At 39.9% G+C, this 16,288-nt stretch overlaps 1 protein-coding gene and 1 pseudogene across 1 annotated transcript; one reads left to right on the forward strand and one right to left on the reverse strand.

The window, feature by feature from the left end:
• Positions 1 to 2,027: 2,027 nt before the first annotated feature.
• On the forward strand, positions 2,028 to 13,740 carry LOC109468270. Its single transcript, XM_019766526.1, has 7 exons — positions 2,028 to 2,215; positions 3,130 to 3,283; positions 3,679 to 5,070; positions 5,688 to 5,863; positions 10,164 to 10,329; positions 11,031 to 11,323; positions 11,954 to 13,740. The coding sequence occupies exons 1-6, from the start codon at positions 2,075 to 2,077 to the stop codon at positions 11,192 to 11,194; spliced, it is 2,193 nt and encodes a 730-aa protein (XP_019622085.1). The 5' UTR covers positions 2,028 to 2,074; the 3' UTR covers positions 11,195 to 11,323; positions 11,954 to 13,740.
• LOC109468287 lies at positions 6,402 to 7,151 on the reverse strand (annotated as a pseudogene).
• Positions 13,741 to 16,288: the final 2,548 nt, after the last annotated feature.

The following is a 16,288-nucleotide window of genomic DNA, read 5'->3' on the forward strand; positions in this document are numbered from 1 at the left end:
CAGGAAATGATAGCTGCCGTATGATTGGTCAAAGCTTCCTAGCTCCAACCAATCACGTCTGTTGTAACAAAACTGCTCACCTGACCAAAGTGAACTTTGCAACTTCAGGTCCAGCCACAAGACGTCAACAATTTCTCACATATTTTGAGCTTGACAGTGATTCAGGTTAATCAGGTACGTACATGTAAGCCAATTTAAAGCTAAGGAATAGTCACAGGTCAGAAATAAGCTGTTAATCTGGTTAAAAAAGGATGACAACAAAATTATGGCGACGAAGCAAAATTTGGTTGGATCCAAAGGCGGAAGTAAAGTTTTGCAAAAATGGTCAAGCGGTATTTTTCCATGGCATGGCTTAATTTTTAATCACAAACGCGATTTACCTGTTGCTTTGAACCCATGTTAGTGACCGGGATCTAATTACAATGCGTGAGTCATCCTATACAAATGTAGGTGTGCGCTGTTGTGGTAACGTGGTAACGCTAATTTTGTTTTAACGTTACACTCAAGAGATCGAAATTATTTTCTACACAACTCACTCCCACATACATGTATTTTGTGTCATCAGGTGGGTGTTCGTAGATGATTCTTTTTACTATTGTATATGCAATGAATATGATTTTTGACTTCAGTTGCATATTTTGTCCAACACATAAGACCAGGGTTATAAACGTTACTTGAAGTTGCACATGTTGTAGAAGTGACACGTACTGTAGTATGTATGGTATCATTACACCATGCAAATACCTGTATTTTTAAGTATTTAGCTGCGCTTTCAGTTCGGTTAACTGACAACTGGTTGTGAAGGTGAAAGTGTAAAAGAAAGATGAAAGTACATGTATTAGTAAGATTGTACAGAGCCATAAGGCACACCAGTGGTTGGCAGAGATGACATTTCATATGCACAATTATTGCAAATTAAATAAAATCTAGCTATTCTTTTATTTTTCTTAGCATTTCCAACAGACAGTCTGTTATGGATTTGCAAAATGGTTTGACTTTGAGTACTGTAAGCGTTACTTATATGTATTGTTACATTCATGAATCTGACATGAAACTTCATGCTTGTTCTGTGACCTGTGTCTAGCTAACCGGGTTAACTAACATTTTTACAACATTTTTTACTAATGTATGATTATGAATGGATTGCATTTCTGACAAGCAACAGTGGTTGAATCTCTTCTCTTAGTGAGTCTTAGTTACTATTAATTGTTTTGTATACAGCAAAACAAGTAAAAAGGGTGTTTTTCTGACAAGTTCAAGTTGACTGCACCCCCCCCTCCCCTTTAGTCCCTGCTACAATGAATTTATGTTATACGTTTTAATGTATGAACTAGTTTCTTACTTCAGGAACAAAAGTATATTTTTTTAATGACTGAGATGTGGGTTTGTGCAACAATTTGTCTGAAAACTGAGTACTTGTACATTGATAGATTCTGAGTCAACAGCCCTAAGACCACCTTGCCACATTGTCAGGCCTAGGGGTGCCAGAGTATACAGTGCAATTTTACGGTATACAGTGCAATTTTACAAGTATACAGTGCAACTTCACGGTATACAGTGCAATCGTATTAGTATACAGTGCAATTTTACGGAATACAGTGCAATTTTACTAATGACATTGAATCAGGTGACTTGGACCCAGCTTTTGAGTTTCAAGATGGTGGATGCCGCTGAGTCACATATTTCTGTCTTTTTCGAGCGAATTCGAATTGATCCCTGTGTAATAACATGCCCCGTGTGTAGTATGTAGTGATTTGACTAAAGGTTTAATCTATTAGAAAGGTCCAAATTTGCTCGAAAAACACAGAAAGATGTGAGTACGCTCCGTCAGCGGCGTCCCTCTAAAGCCGGGCCCAGGTTACGTCTAAAACAACGTCATTAGTAAAATTTTTGCACTGTATTCCTTAAAATTGCACTGTATACTAGTAAACTTGCACTGTATTCCGTAAAATTGCACTGTATACTCTGGCACCCCTGATTGTATTCCATAGTTACTTATTTGCGATTTCGTCTTGTTTTGTAGGTTAGATTATATATAAATAGATACAACAGCCGTCCAGTATAAACATCCAAGATGGCTGACCAGCACCATCTCAGCCAGCTCAAACTCCCGTACCTGAAGCGGTTAGCAGAGAAGCTGGATCCAAAGACAACGATTGGTCACGACTGGAGGGACGTCGCTGACGGGCTGGGCTTCAGCATGGACAGTATCAGGGTAAGGGAACAAATTATATTTAATTTGCTGGTTCATGGTCCCCCCCCCCCAAAAAAAAAGAGAAAACATTTCAGCCTCTGAATCAACTCCAAAATGCTCATATTTTGGCCACAACGGCTGAAAGAAGTCCCTTTTCTTTAGAGTTGTTACAGTTTTACATCTATCAATGCAATGATTACTAATACACATGTAGTAATAATTACTAATGCTTAACTAAGTTTTGAATTCATTGCTTGAATTACAAACCAGCCTGGTATAATGTTGATTTCAAATTCATTGGCTCCTATCACAGCATTTATATTTGGCTATCATAGGATGCCAAGGCCTGTCGATTCATATATTTTTTGAAAAAATCTGAGAACCAACCATTCAAATTGATGTGGCCTAAGGGAACACACTGCACTGTAACTACAAGGACAATTAATCTAAACTTGACTTGAGTTCACTGTGGCCAGTAAGGGTAAAATTACATACAGGAAATTGAAATTTAAGATGGACATGCGTATTTTAAGATACATATAATTTCCACATTTTAAGTGTGAACTGGTGTAAGATCATTGTGTTTTTTTAAGAAGGTCATAATGGATCATAGGGAGAAAAATTTGGTATGATTAAGAAATTTAAAAAGACATTATCAATTTCTGAAGAGGGACGATGGTATTATCATTAGTTAATATCATATCATGTCTGTTACTCAGCCAGGAAGGAGATACCCGGTATACAGTGAAACAATTCAAACCGAAGCTTCGAATTCTAATAAAGTCGCAGTTCTTGTGACTATTTTTTGAGTCTTCATGCTTAAAAAAAACATCCGTATCAGGAATTCCAGACGTGTTATCATGAATTCCTGATTTACGTAAGTAAACACAAAATCTGCAAATACTGTAGCTTATTTTGGATGTTTTTTCCCCCAGCATGTTGAAAGCACGAGCCAAGGTTCCAGCCCGACCATCCAGGTCCTGAACCTGTGCTCACACAAGGCAGGGTTCACTGTGGGCAGGCTGAGGGAGGTGTTCCACTCAGTGGAACGGCACGACTGTATCTGTATCCTGGATGAAGCAGCAGAAGGTATATCTATCATTATCATATAGCCAGCAGCCATTGACCAATCAGAAGGCTCCATTTCTCATGGGTTATCAGGCCATAACCCATGGTTTTTCAGATAACCGTCCTTTTTTTTTAATCGTACCATTATATGGGGGATAGGATACTAACAGTAGTGTTTAGCTGTGAAACCTGTTACGTTGCAACTTTGTTTTAGTACGATTCCCTCTTATCAATACCTTTTGGTTAGAAAACATTTTGAAGTTTGTTCTTTTACCAAGTTTATCCATTGCTTTGGCTGTAAAACTTGTTTCACCTTATTTTGGTATATAATTTTGCTATAAATATGCTGAAATGTAAATATTTTTATGATTCGAAGTATGGTCCAGATCTTAACTGCTCATGTTCGTTTTCTACAGAAGTGGAGACTGCCCGGCGGCGGAGGCCCGTTGTCATCAGTCCCTCTGCGGTTGAACATGATGACCGGTTCCATCCGGTTAGCCTGACCAGCGGAGAACAGGTGTCCCTGGCGCAGAGCCAGAACAGCAGTCTCCGGTCAGAACCGGTTGAGAACGAAGACATGCCCGAGGACAGTCAGAGTTTGAACAGCAGACCTGCCCAGGAGGACGTGTGGGTGAGACAGCAGCCCGCATTGGACAGAAGCTGGCAGCACATTCAGCAGGGTGCTGATTCAAACATTCCATTCAGCAGTGCCGCCATGTCGGCGAGTCAGAACCACAGCGTGAACAGCTGCACATCCGGAATCGCAGTCAGCGGTCTGTCTGCGAGAGGTCCGAATCGGGACGCGGCCAGCATGGACAGGTCAGTGACCTCTGGGATGTTGACCTTGAACATAGCAGGGCACGAAAGCACCGACACGTCATGTGGAGGTCAGAGGTCAAACGCGGAAGCTAGTGCACTTACCAACGGTGAAAGCGCGGGACCGCGCATGCCATTTTCAGACAAAGGCGAACAATGCTCCACCAGCTTTGACTACGGGACTGAGGGCGCCCCCTCCCCGTCATACCCCTACTCTCCGAGTTCCCATGGCGACCAAGAACTCTCCGAAGACATTCTAACTAGCGCGGAGACCCAGCCTAACAACCTTCCGCCCATCCGTACTTTCATGCCCGACGATAATCCTAGGACGCTAACAAGTAACGACTTCTTCCCTTACCCCGCGCAATATCAAAATGGGCAGAACTACAACATGGGGCCACCACAGTACAACCACCCTGGTATGAACGGTCAGCAAAACCCGTGGGTTAACGGGGCAGCCAGTCCGAGAGCTGCGTACGTGGGTCCCCGTGGGCCTTACCCAGGAGGCATGGGGGTTCCGCAGTATAAAGGTGCCGCGGGGGGAGGGAGAGGGCACCCGTACGTACCGCACGACCAACCCATGAGGGTCCCTCATCAGCACCCCTCCCAACCATTAATGAACGGTCCCTACCGGCCCAACGCTCCACCGTACCAGATGTACAACAATGGTTACCCCCCACCCCCACATGGACCGCCTAACACCATGAGTCAGAAGCAGCAAGCGCAAAACGCCGCCACGGGGCCGAGTTCGGAATCGGGGGTGTCGTCTGCGCCCGATAGCTTCCACTTCAGCGGCAGTAACACCGGGACTTCCCGAAACGAGACCACCCCTCCTCCGCAAATGGTACGAGCCATGTCCATGCCGCCCAACGCCGCGCCGGGGGCGATGATAGGAGCTGTTGGGGGAGCGGTACAGAACGGAGTACCAGCCGCAGCCTGTACACGGTCTCTGTCTGTCAACAACCCTCCAACAACACCTGACACTGTACCAGGTAAATATCTTGTGCTTAACACAGACCTCTTTCAAGATTTTCCTCTTTAGAAACATACTTGTTAGAAACATACATATAGTCTAGTACTCTTTTGGTTATATCTTTTCAACAGTACAAATGGTGCATCAACATTTGCAGTATGTTACTAGCACAATGTTATTAATAATTGTCATTTCTTCAAAATCTTTTGGGAATTAGGGCCAGTATCACACATCAGAGTCAGATTTTTTTTTATAGTAAACCAATTTAATTTGATGGTTTTTTGATTTTAAAAAAAATGTGATGCAACAGGGCAAATAAAGACCTGATAGCCCCCGAAGATACGATTTGAGCCATGATTTCAACATAATAATAGGCTGGTTTATAATTCAAACAATGAAGTTTAAACTTCTTATGAACCCAATGTACAATGTATTAATTTGATAGATAGAAAAAAATGTAAAAACTAGACAAGGATCTTTCTTCAACTGCTTTTGTCAAAATATAAGCATTTTTGGAGTAGCCTTGATTTTTTTTTGCAAATCAGGAAAAAATGAAGCTGGCAAATCTTAGAACCAATTACCAGTAATCAAATTGATGTGGCCTTGATCTAACACAAAACATGACTGTTCTTCCAGCGACAGCTGAGAGGATCTTCATCACCTACTCCAAAGACAACGAGATCCATCTGGTACGGGTCTTAGACATGGCCAAGAAGCTGTTTGCGGAAGGGTTCTTTGTGGAAGTGGACATGTTCGCACGACACTTCGCTGGCATCGACAAGATGGGCTGGCTGGACAACAGAATCAAGAAGGTGCGTCGGACTACATTGTACATAATCATAGAAGCTTTATTGACACAACAAAAAGTACAGTGACTTAAAATGGTTACCGGTAGTATCCCTCACCCTCAGTTTTTAGAATAGAGCCAAGCAAAGTGAAAAGGCATCTTAGGGTTGGACAAGTTTTCAAAATTCCACTAGTCCTATCGGGCAAGTACAGGTCATTTCCACTTGCCCGAACCAACTTTTCACTCTCCCCAAATATACAAATTTCTATGCTTTTTGCTACCATCAAGGAAATTATGTTATTTTGGAGTTTATAAAGTTGAATGCTTTATTTATCGAAAGAAGGTGTTTTGACTTGCTCCAAAACTGTAGCGGCTATACTTTGCATCTAAAAAATTTACTTGCTCAATCGGGCAAGTCTAGCTACATGTAGGGGAACACATGCACTTGCCTGAACAGTACTTTTACTCGTCCTATGCAAGTGGGCAATTGGACTTGTCCAACCCTGCATCTTTGTATGATTTAGCTGCTGTTAGACTTAGAGTTCCATTTTGTGGGTAAAGTTTTAAGGTCGCACCATCATCTTGGTGGCCTTCAGCGAGTAGCCGGGACCTTTCCAGTGATACCAGAACACACCAGGCCCCGTCTTGCTACCATGGTAGTTGTCTGGCTGGTAGTAGGGACCATTCAGGGCAGAGTAAGAACAGGCATTAAACCACCAGCCGCCTGACCAGTACTGAGCACAGTGTGGCACACGGGACTGACTATCACTCTCATCATTGTCCACATCTCTAGCACTGAATTTCATACCGTTATCCCACTCCATAGAGTCTCCAGCATCCCCACTGTACCCCCCAATGGTCAGTGTATAATCTGTACTCTCATCCCCAATGCTGAATGTACCATATTTAGCATGAGCAAAGTTCCCTTCCCAATCCTGTAACTCCACATACAACTCATAGCTATTCTGGGATGTCAGGTTGTGAATTTTATCCAGTCCGAGCCAGTATTCCCCCTCGACCCTCCCGAACCCATTTTGGTAGTCTGCCCATTTTCTGTCAAAGTTGAGTCTCCCATCCACCCTCCTCTGTATGACAGTCCAGCCCCCACCATCTGTAGTCATGTCACAGTAGACGTCAAACTGGTCGGTGGAAGACTCAGGTTTAATGGGGAAGACTCCGTCCTGCACTGCGTTGGTGAAGAAGAGCACAGTGTAGAGCTCTGCACAGTCCTCGAAGCTAGCAGCACCGGAGGGTGGGTCATTCCTCTGGCCGTCAACATTCACAGGGGGGTTCAAACTTTCATCTATAAAAAACACACTCAGTCAAAATACATTAACAGTCAGTACATGTGCTTTGATTGATTAACAAGCACAAGAAAACATGCATATGCATGTTAGGCAAATTTGCACCCCAGATAAAGGCACAAACAATGTCATGTACATGAAACTTATCACTTTATGAATTAACAGTTATACTTATCATTTTACGAATTATTGTTCATATGAACAAAGACTGTTGAATTGGATTTTGACTCATTCAATACTCAAATGCAGCAGGCAGTTTTGAATAATATTTAGGCCAGCAGAAAGGTCACTTAAGTACTACTGAGCCAGAGTGCATAAATCTGGTTTTATATGATTTTTGTCTGTCGCTTTTCAGAAGATGGGGACCTTCTTGTCCCCATTTTAACAAACTGTTACATCTGATTCATAAGCTTTTGTTACCCTCCCAACTTTTCTTGTGAAATAAAGTATCAAATATTTTTACTCCCTTCTTTCAACTTTTATCCTAAGAAGAGATGTAAAAAAATTTCAATAATACCTTGAGCGACTTGTGGTTGACGAATCTCAGCAGAAAATGTGATGCCGCCAGCCGCAAGCAAGATAAGTACGGTCCCTAGACTGAAGGTCAGGCTAGTCTGAAAAAAAGGGTGATCACTTATATACCCAGTACATGGACCAGTGCAGGTTAGGTGCAGGTAGACATCAGAAATACCTGCACAGCTCCAATTTTACCTGCACTAACCTGCATATACCCAGTACATGGACCAGTGCAGGTTAGGTGCAGGTAGACATCAGAAATACCTGCACAGGTCCAATTTTACCTGCACTAACCTGCATATACCCAGTACATGGACCAGTGCAGGTTACATGTAGGTACAAGTAGACATCAGAAATACCTGCACAGCTCCAATTTTATCTGCACTAAGGTGCATGTACCCAGTACATGAACCAGCGCAGGTTAGGTGCAGGTAGACATCAGAAATACCTGCACAGCTCCAATTTTATCTGCACTAAGGTGCATGTACCCAGTACATGGACCAGTGCAGGTTAGGTGCAGGTAGACATCAGAAATACCTGCACAGCTCCAATTTTACCTGCACTAACCTGCATAATGCCCAGTACATGGACCAGTGCAGGTTAGATGCAGGTCACTAAGACATCAGAAATACCTGCACAGCTCCAATTTTACCTGCACTAACCTGCATATACCCAGTACATGGACCAGTGCAGGTTAGGTGCAGGTAGACATCAGAAATACGTATACCTGCACAGCTCTAATTCTATCTGCACTAAATACTATAATATACCCCGAGTACATGAACCTGTGCAGGTTACAAAAATGTAGGTACAGGTAGACATCATCTAAGTTACCTTTGGTTTGATGCAGGAAATCATTTTTCAAGTTGGATCTGTCCCCAGTCTTCCTCTGCATATGTACAGTATATAGTTGCAGGTTGGACCACTTTTATACCCACAGCAAACTTGTTTTTCAGTGAGATCTGCTAATTATATTACTCACAGGATATGAGCTATAATTACAATTCCTGTTGATTCAAAGGGCTGTTCTTCCTCGGCACTTTTGAGTTTTAAATATCTTCAAAGGCAAATAGATCATGTTTAAAGTTCATCTGATGGAAACATTTGCCAATTACTATAGGGTTAATGACCCTATATGGCCTTGTACTTTTTTTAGTAACTATTTTTTTGTTTTGTATTAAACATTTGCAATTTATGTCCTTTTCGTAGTGTTCCATTGGGGTCACCCAATATATTAGACATTGGAATGAAACGTGTGTTCAATTTTGGGTCATGACCAGCACTTATTTGTAAGTGTATTGGATATTAATGACCAGAATTGTATATGGGGGAAATAGATTCATCTAGCTAATATAGTATATTATATTACTAGTATGTATTACTAAATTAAAATAGACCTGATCTAAATTATATGCAGAGCTTTTTGCTAGGGGCTACAAGGCCACCTGTTTATTGTCAGTAACTCTTATACCCAATTATGTGAGTCAAACATGGTCATAGCATTCATGCCACCAAATCATTTATTTTTTTTTAAATTTAAGCTAACATCAAGACGAACTTCAAGACAAAGTGACGCTGCAACCTATTTTGTCATCACCCCTTAACAAAAATACAAACTATAGATACCAGCTACATGTATATTCACATCTTGGCCCCAAGCCAGCTTTTCTCAAAAACATTTTTTGTGTATGTTACATGACACCTTTAAATAACTTGTAACTTTGTATACTAGTGAATGATGTACCTTTGAGCTTCGTGTGACCAGGACACCTGCATCCTGGTCTGTGTGCAGTGTGCTTTTTATAGTGCCACCAATCACTGGACAATACGCACTCTTTTCATAATGTATCATCTTAATGTGAAACAAGAATTCGGAGGTATCATACCTACATGAAATGTTTAGAGAATTTGTATAATTTTTCTTCATTTGTGTCCGACTCATTGATAATGCGAATGTGATAAATATTACATTTAGCACAATTCCGTTTTATATATAGTTTTCTCAACTCAAATTACATGTACATACTTATATTTCCTATGTGAAAGTCCTGTACCCTTTTGGCAATTGGCAAGTTTTTTTTTCAACATGTAAAATTAATATTCAAATGACATCCACATGCTGACCACAAGTATGCTGAAACACAAACACACACAGACACAGACAAACTGAAAACAATACCTATATTTTCATGTTACGGGTAAAGTTATGGATATAATTAGTACTTAAACTGAAAGCTCATCTGTGTTGGTAGAATTCATAGTGATGCTCACTTTGGACTGGATACTAGAATACTTCTTTTAATTTATCAACTTCTGTAACTTTCTTACAATGAAGTCATGTACATTAATTTTGTAGCTGATCTTGCTGGAGTTAACAAAATTTCAATATTGAAAATTACATTTTAATAACAGTTCTATTTTAGCTATTTACAAACTTTATACCATATATATAGTTGTATTAATCTATCATGAATACAAATTTGATATTTTTTTCTGCCCACCCAGGCAGCATTTGTGATCATCATCTGCAGTCCGCAATACATGGTGGATGTGGAGAAGAAGAGTGAGAGTGTTGACGGTCTGCACACCCTGTACATCCACCGGTCACTCCAGACCGAGTACCTGGACAACAAGGCCTGCAACTATCGCTTCATACCCATCCTCTTTGATGGTACGGCATTCAAAACTTTTGGTCCAACAAAAAGGTTCTCCCACCTAGACTAGAGCTTTCGACCAGTCACTCTGGTCTAACTCAGTAGACTGACCCAGTGAAGCTTAAAATAAAGCAATTGTCACGTGGCTTCTTTGAAGTGTAACGTCAACACTGGGTCAAAGGTATTTGGTAGACGATGTCGGCCCCCATCGCATCTACCAGATACCTTTGAGAACTTGACCCAGTGTTGATGTCATGCTTCAAAGACGCCACGTGACATTAGCTTCACTGGGTCAGTCTACTGACGACGACCAGAGTGACTGGTTGAAAGCTCTTGGTGGGAGAACTTTTTTGTGTTGGACCAAAAGTTTTAACTTAAATGTAACTACCAACAGATGAACTTTCATGATAGTCATTCAATTCAGTTTGTTTCTTAGTTATGTTTATATTTCACAGAAGGAAAGTGTTATTGCTCTGTTTCTTCTTCCCTTCTAAATATATGAGGTCAACCTGGACCAGATCGATGTCTGTCATCATAGTAACTGGTGCTGTAGTAGACACCCTGTGGTCTTGGGTTACATTATGTTGCAAGTTGCAGGACAGAGTTGGAGGGGCTGGAATCCTATCATTACAGAAAATCTACCATATAATTTTTGGTACTTTAATACTGAGACCATAAGATGTTCAATAAACGTGCAATAAAATGTGTGCCCCTGCAGGTTTTTCGCGTGATTGTGTACCCAGATGGCTTCACAACACCACCATCTTCTACTGGCCCAAGGACATCCAGGACATCATGGCCAGACTGAGGCGCCGCGAACGGTTTCCCACGCCGGCCATCGGGAAACCGCCATGCATCAGACGGAACCCGGACCACACGTAACCCCCATACAGACCCCTGCATCAGGCTAAATCCTTATCACACATAACCCCCATACAGACCCCTGCATCAGATGGAACCCGGACAACATGTAACCCCCATACATACCCCTGCATAAGGCTAAATCATTATATAAGAAAATTCAATAAACTTCATACTTATTCTAAAATTAAAAAACATTTCGGCTTGGAAAAGTATCTATCATCAATTCAAAACGAATCTTTTACGACAAGCATAACTAAAATGAGGATAAGTTCACATGGCCTGGAAATCGAAAAGGGCCGTCATTATAACACACCAGCCGATCAGAGATTGTGTCCGACATGCAAGGAGGGTATTGAAGACGAATTCCATTTTATGATGTCATGTCCAACATATGAAGAAAACAGACAAAAATTGATGCAATCCATAGCTTCCAAAACTAATGTTACGCTACCTCACTCAAAATCAGATATCTTTAATACTCTCCTTTCATGTCCTACTCAGATATCAGTGTACGTTGGAAAATTCATATTCGAATCACTACAAAAGCGACACCAGATTGTAAATAGCTGATATATCCCCTGAATTACAGAATGTAATAATACTCTTCCTAAGAAAACACAATAGATTAGCTTTAGTATCATTATGGACTAGCTAGTTAGAATTATATCTTAGTATTAGTTGATGTATGTACCATTGTTGTTGTTTCTTTGCCATACATTGTACCAGCTACAGTTGTTGAGCAATAAAGTTGATTTGATTTGATTTTGATTTGATTATCACGCATAACCCCTTTACATACCCTGGCATAAGGTAAAATCCTGACAACACATTACCAAGAACATATATGCCCCTGCATCATGCAAAATCCTGATAAGTGTAACCCCCATACATGCCCCTGCATCAGAGGAAATCCTGACCACACATAACCTCCATACACACCCCTTCATCAGTGTTGAAGGATTCAGTAAAGGCCCTCATGTTGTGCAATGGCCAAAACTCTTAGGACCTAAATGCACAAAGTCCTGGCCTTTGGCATTTGGAGGCTTACATGTGTAGCTATAATTGTTTTCATTCATCAATTGCCTGACTTTCTTTATGATTCTGAGTTACAAAAATTGTTGGGTAAACTACAAAATATTATTACTGTAGCAGATTTATGATTTCTGGCTGTTCATATCTCTGAAAGATGTATTAAAAGGTGAAATAAGCAGTCTACAAACTATGGCACCAGCTATGTTTTTAGACCAGTCAAATGAACTTTCATATCTAGACAATCATAGAGAAATCTATGTATTTCTTAGAGGCCCTCTAAAGTTGATTATTTACTAAATTAATTTTTAAATTTTTCTTTGGTCTTATATACTATAGGATTTAAATTCTAGGAACTTTAAATCAGCAGTTCCACTTCTCATGGGCTAGGATTTGGCATCATATGTCTTATTTTGATTGAACAGTTAAATAGTAAGAAGAAAGGAAAGCTCAATGTTCACATCTCAAGTACATATGAAATATATGTAGTGTAATATATAACTTGCATATTGATATAGATATGCTTTGTTTGGCCACAATCTAGTATCTTGCATCATATTAAGTTTTAGTTTTTATGGTGCTGGAATATTGCAAGAAGTTATATTGGTGACTGTACATGTATATGTTTACATTTGCGATATATGTACAAACTCATTTTGCCTTGCTTGCAAGTATTTGCCCCAAATTTGATACAGTTGTCTCATTTTTGTGAGTGTACATGAATGTATGATTGATTGTGTATAAAATGTATTTTGTGTATGTATATTATGCATCTGTTGTTTGAGTGAATCAGTATTATGTATGTGTGTGCGTTTACAATGTATGGTGTTTTGTCATTTTTTTTTTAAATTTTGGCAGTATTCGTGATTGATAATCCAAAGAGCTCCTTGTAAGGCCAATAAGATATCTGTGGCATTGTATATTGTTATTCATAATCATAGCATCTTGGTAAGGTTATAGTTGTTGTTTTAAGTAAGATTGAGCAAGAAAGAAGTTAATATACTGTAATATGTATTGTCAGGACAACATTCTTAGATACAATGTAGTTTAACTTGTTTGGGTGGTGGTTTTATTTCATATGTTTAATTACTCTATTGTAAGGTTGATATCTACATTGTACATATTTGTCATGATTATGATGTTAAGGAATATGAAAATTGCAATTTCATACTGATATGATAGCAAAAGTATTTCAAGAAGTATGCTATTTTGATATACATGCAATGAAAGCTAGCTATTACAGTCTATTTGAAATAAAAGTTTCAATGGCAAACCTTGATATTATATACTTCTTGCTATCATATTTCAATATCATATTACAAATAAGGGCATACTTTTAGTGATATGAAAAAGCAGGCAACTTGGTTAAAAATTATTCTTTACATTTGTTCCTGAAAAAAAGTTGTGGTAGAAAGGGTCACTATATTGTCACGGATACGTTTGAATGGGACTAGAGAGCACTCCAAAAACGTGTACTGTTCTCCATATAAACCAATATTAGGCCACAACCAATTTAATTAATTGGTTCTCGAATATGCCCGCTTAATTTTTTCATGATTTGCATAAAAAAGAAAAAGATTCAGGTTCTGATTCAACGCCAATTTTTTTTTCTCCCGACAGTTGAAAAAAGTTCCTTGACTTACTATTTGTTGCAGTTTTTTTCCATCTATCTATACTTTGGTTTAATAAAAAGGTTAAAATTTATTGTTTGAATTACACACCAGCCTGGTATGTTGACTTCCTGGCTCCTAACATAGCTTTTGTGGCCATCAGAGGAAAAAACTGAGGAAAAAAAGGTCAGTTTTTTTTTTCTTCGCCCAGTCACTTAAATGTTATACTTTTTCTGAAAACAATCAAAAACCAACAAATCAAATTGGTGTGGACTTATGAAACCTCCAAAAATATCAATGTCCATGAACATTCTAAACTTAAGCAAACTGACCAAAAACTGTGGTGAAAAAAAAAAGGTTGAAATATTTTTCTCCTCCACCCCTCTTTAGCAGTTCCAATGGAACAGTCCTAACAAAGCACACAGAAACGTACACACACAACTGGTAATTACACAGGTACATTATATGTACGAGTACGAGTATCAGGTTCTAGAGTTTCCGGTCATTGAGTTGCTCGCGGCAGATGGAATTGTAGGGCGTAGACGTATTAAATACCACAGCACAAAGACAAAGCATTACTTCACCATGGGGGTTATATGGATTATACTAATAACCTTCTTGAGTCTACCAATGAGCTGGTCCGACGTCATACTTTTTCTGAGAACCCGCTGATCTAGTTTGATAAACAACCGTCAAGCTGGGCTGAGGCCTTGGCAAGATCGACCTAAATCTGACTACGAAGGTAAGCATTTCAAGTTGTACTCTCCAAGTAGTGGTTTTGGCTTTCCACATATTCTTGACGTCTTTAGATGCTTTATCGGATTTTTTCGTTACTTTACTGGTATCTTTTTACTTTTGGATACTGCTCTTTAAATGATACTGTCTTGCCAATTTGACACTGTCTTTTGTCTAGCAACCACCAAAACAATTCTGCTGGGAGATTCGGACAAATGCACAAATGGATTGCGCAATTAGCCAGAATATCTTGAATCAAAATGTTTACATTTGTCTCAAGTAGAAAATGGCATGACCATTCTTAAGTTCGATTGCAGTGTATGAAGTTTAGGTAGTAGTGGATTTTCTAACGGTATTGTGTGAACAAACATGGCGTCCAGACCAAAAAAGGGGAAGTTGCCTGAGGGGTTTCGAAAGTTTTCGAGCAGACGCCTTTGTGCTAAAGTGTGCTGCCTATGTTGATTTTGTAGTTCCACAAACGTACTAGTACTTAGTATATACTCCATGAAGCTTTTGTATGGACAATTGTTACATGCATATAAACTCCGCATGTGCTTGCTTAGGCTACTACATGTTTGTAAAAGCTAGGCGTTGTCAAGCCATATACATGATCCTGCCAAATACATGACTCCGACACTACTAGGGGTCTTTTAATATACCTGAGACAAGGGGTGGGAGGGGTTTAGTCGTGATGTGGGAGACTAAACCTAAGCTAACTCCAATAGTAAGTCTAATCCTAGCCCTGAACAATGATCCCAACTCTAACCCTAACCCTAACTCTAACTCTAATGCCAACCCTAGCCCTTATTCTATCCCTAAACACCTGACCTCTCACGTATCTGGCGGCTCAAGGATTTGGCTCCACCCCGGTAGGTCTTGTGACCTGTGAGACAATGACGTAATGGGGAATCCCCTAGCTTCAGGTGTTGACTGCTGGGCGTTTAGTTTGCACAGGTTACAGTAGGTCATTTAGGCCAAAGAAAATTAATGTTGTGTTTCCGGTTTATGTCCAGAAAAAAATGGGTTTAGTAGGTAAGGATGTCTTTTAGTAGATTTTGACTAAGATGATCTGGTAAATAAAGTTTAAAAATTCATCGGGACTGTTTCAACGATCATTCCACCAGTGAAACTTGCGGACCAATATTTTATTCTAAGATCTACGTGGTCATGAAGGTTGAACAATGACACATGGCGAATGATCTACTCTTGAAATTCATTTCTTTACATTTTCGTCTTTTTCGTTTGATTTCGGCATTATACGACATTGGTATCGTTTTCAAATATATTTTTTTGCAACTTATGTTTTTTTTTGCTCATTTTACAACTGTTTTGTGCGATTTACAGTATAATTGAGAACTTTTTTGGGGGGGGGGGCGAAAATTCATTCGTGCGTCGATGTCATCCATATAATCAAATCAACATGGCCTTATATGACGTATAGACCTCCAGAAGAATTTTGAAGGGTCCACTGTGTTCACGGTGCACATACATTGTACATGTATGATCTTTCCTGTCGCGTGTGCATTGCCAGCCTTTAGCATTTATACAACTGTATCTTTTGGATATTTTCAGTTCTTTTAGTGCTTAATGATGTCACGTTTCATATTTTACATACAGGTATACTGATTCAGAATTTCGGGACCGACTGCTGTGATCCGAATCCCGGGTCATTTCTCCCCACATTACCAACATGGCTGTTTTCATGCACCATCCACACGCGCGCTCTAGTGTGTCGCAA

Source organism: Branchiostoma belcheri, unplaced genomic scaffold, assembly GCF_001625305.1.
Source record: "Branchiostoma belcheri isolate BF01 breed outbred unplaced genomic scaffold, Haploidv18h27 scaffold198, whole genome shotgun sequence".
In the NCBI taxonomy this organism is placed as follows: domain Eukaryota; kingdom Metazoa; phylum Chordata; class Leptocardii; order Amphioxiformes; family Branchiostomatidae; genus Branchiostoma; species Branchiostoma belcheri.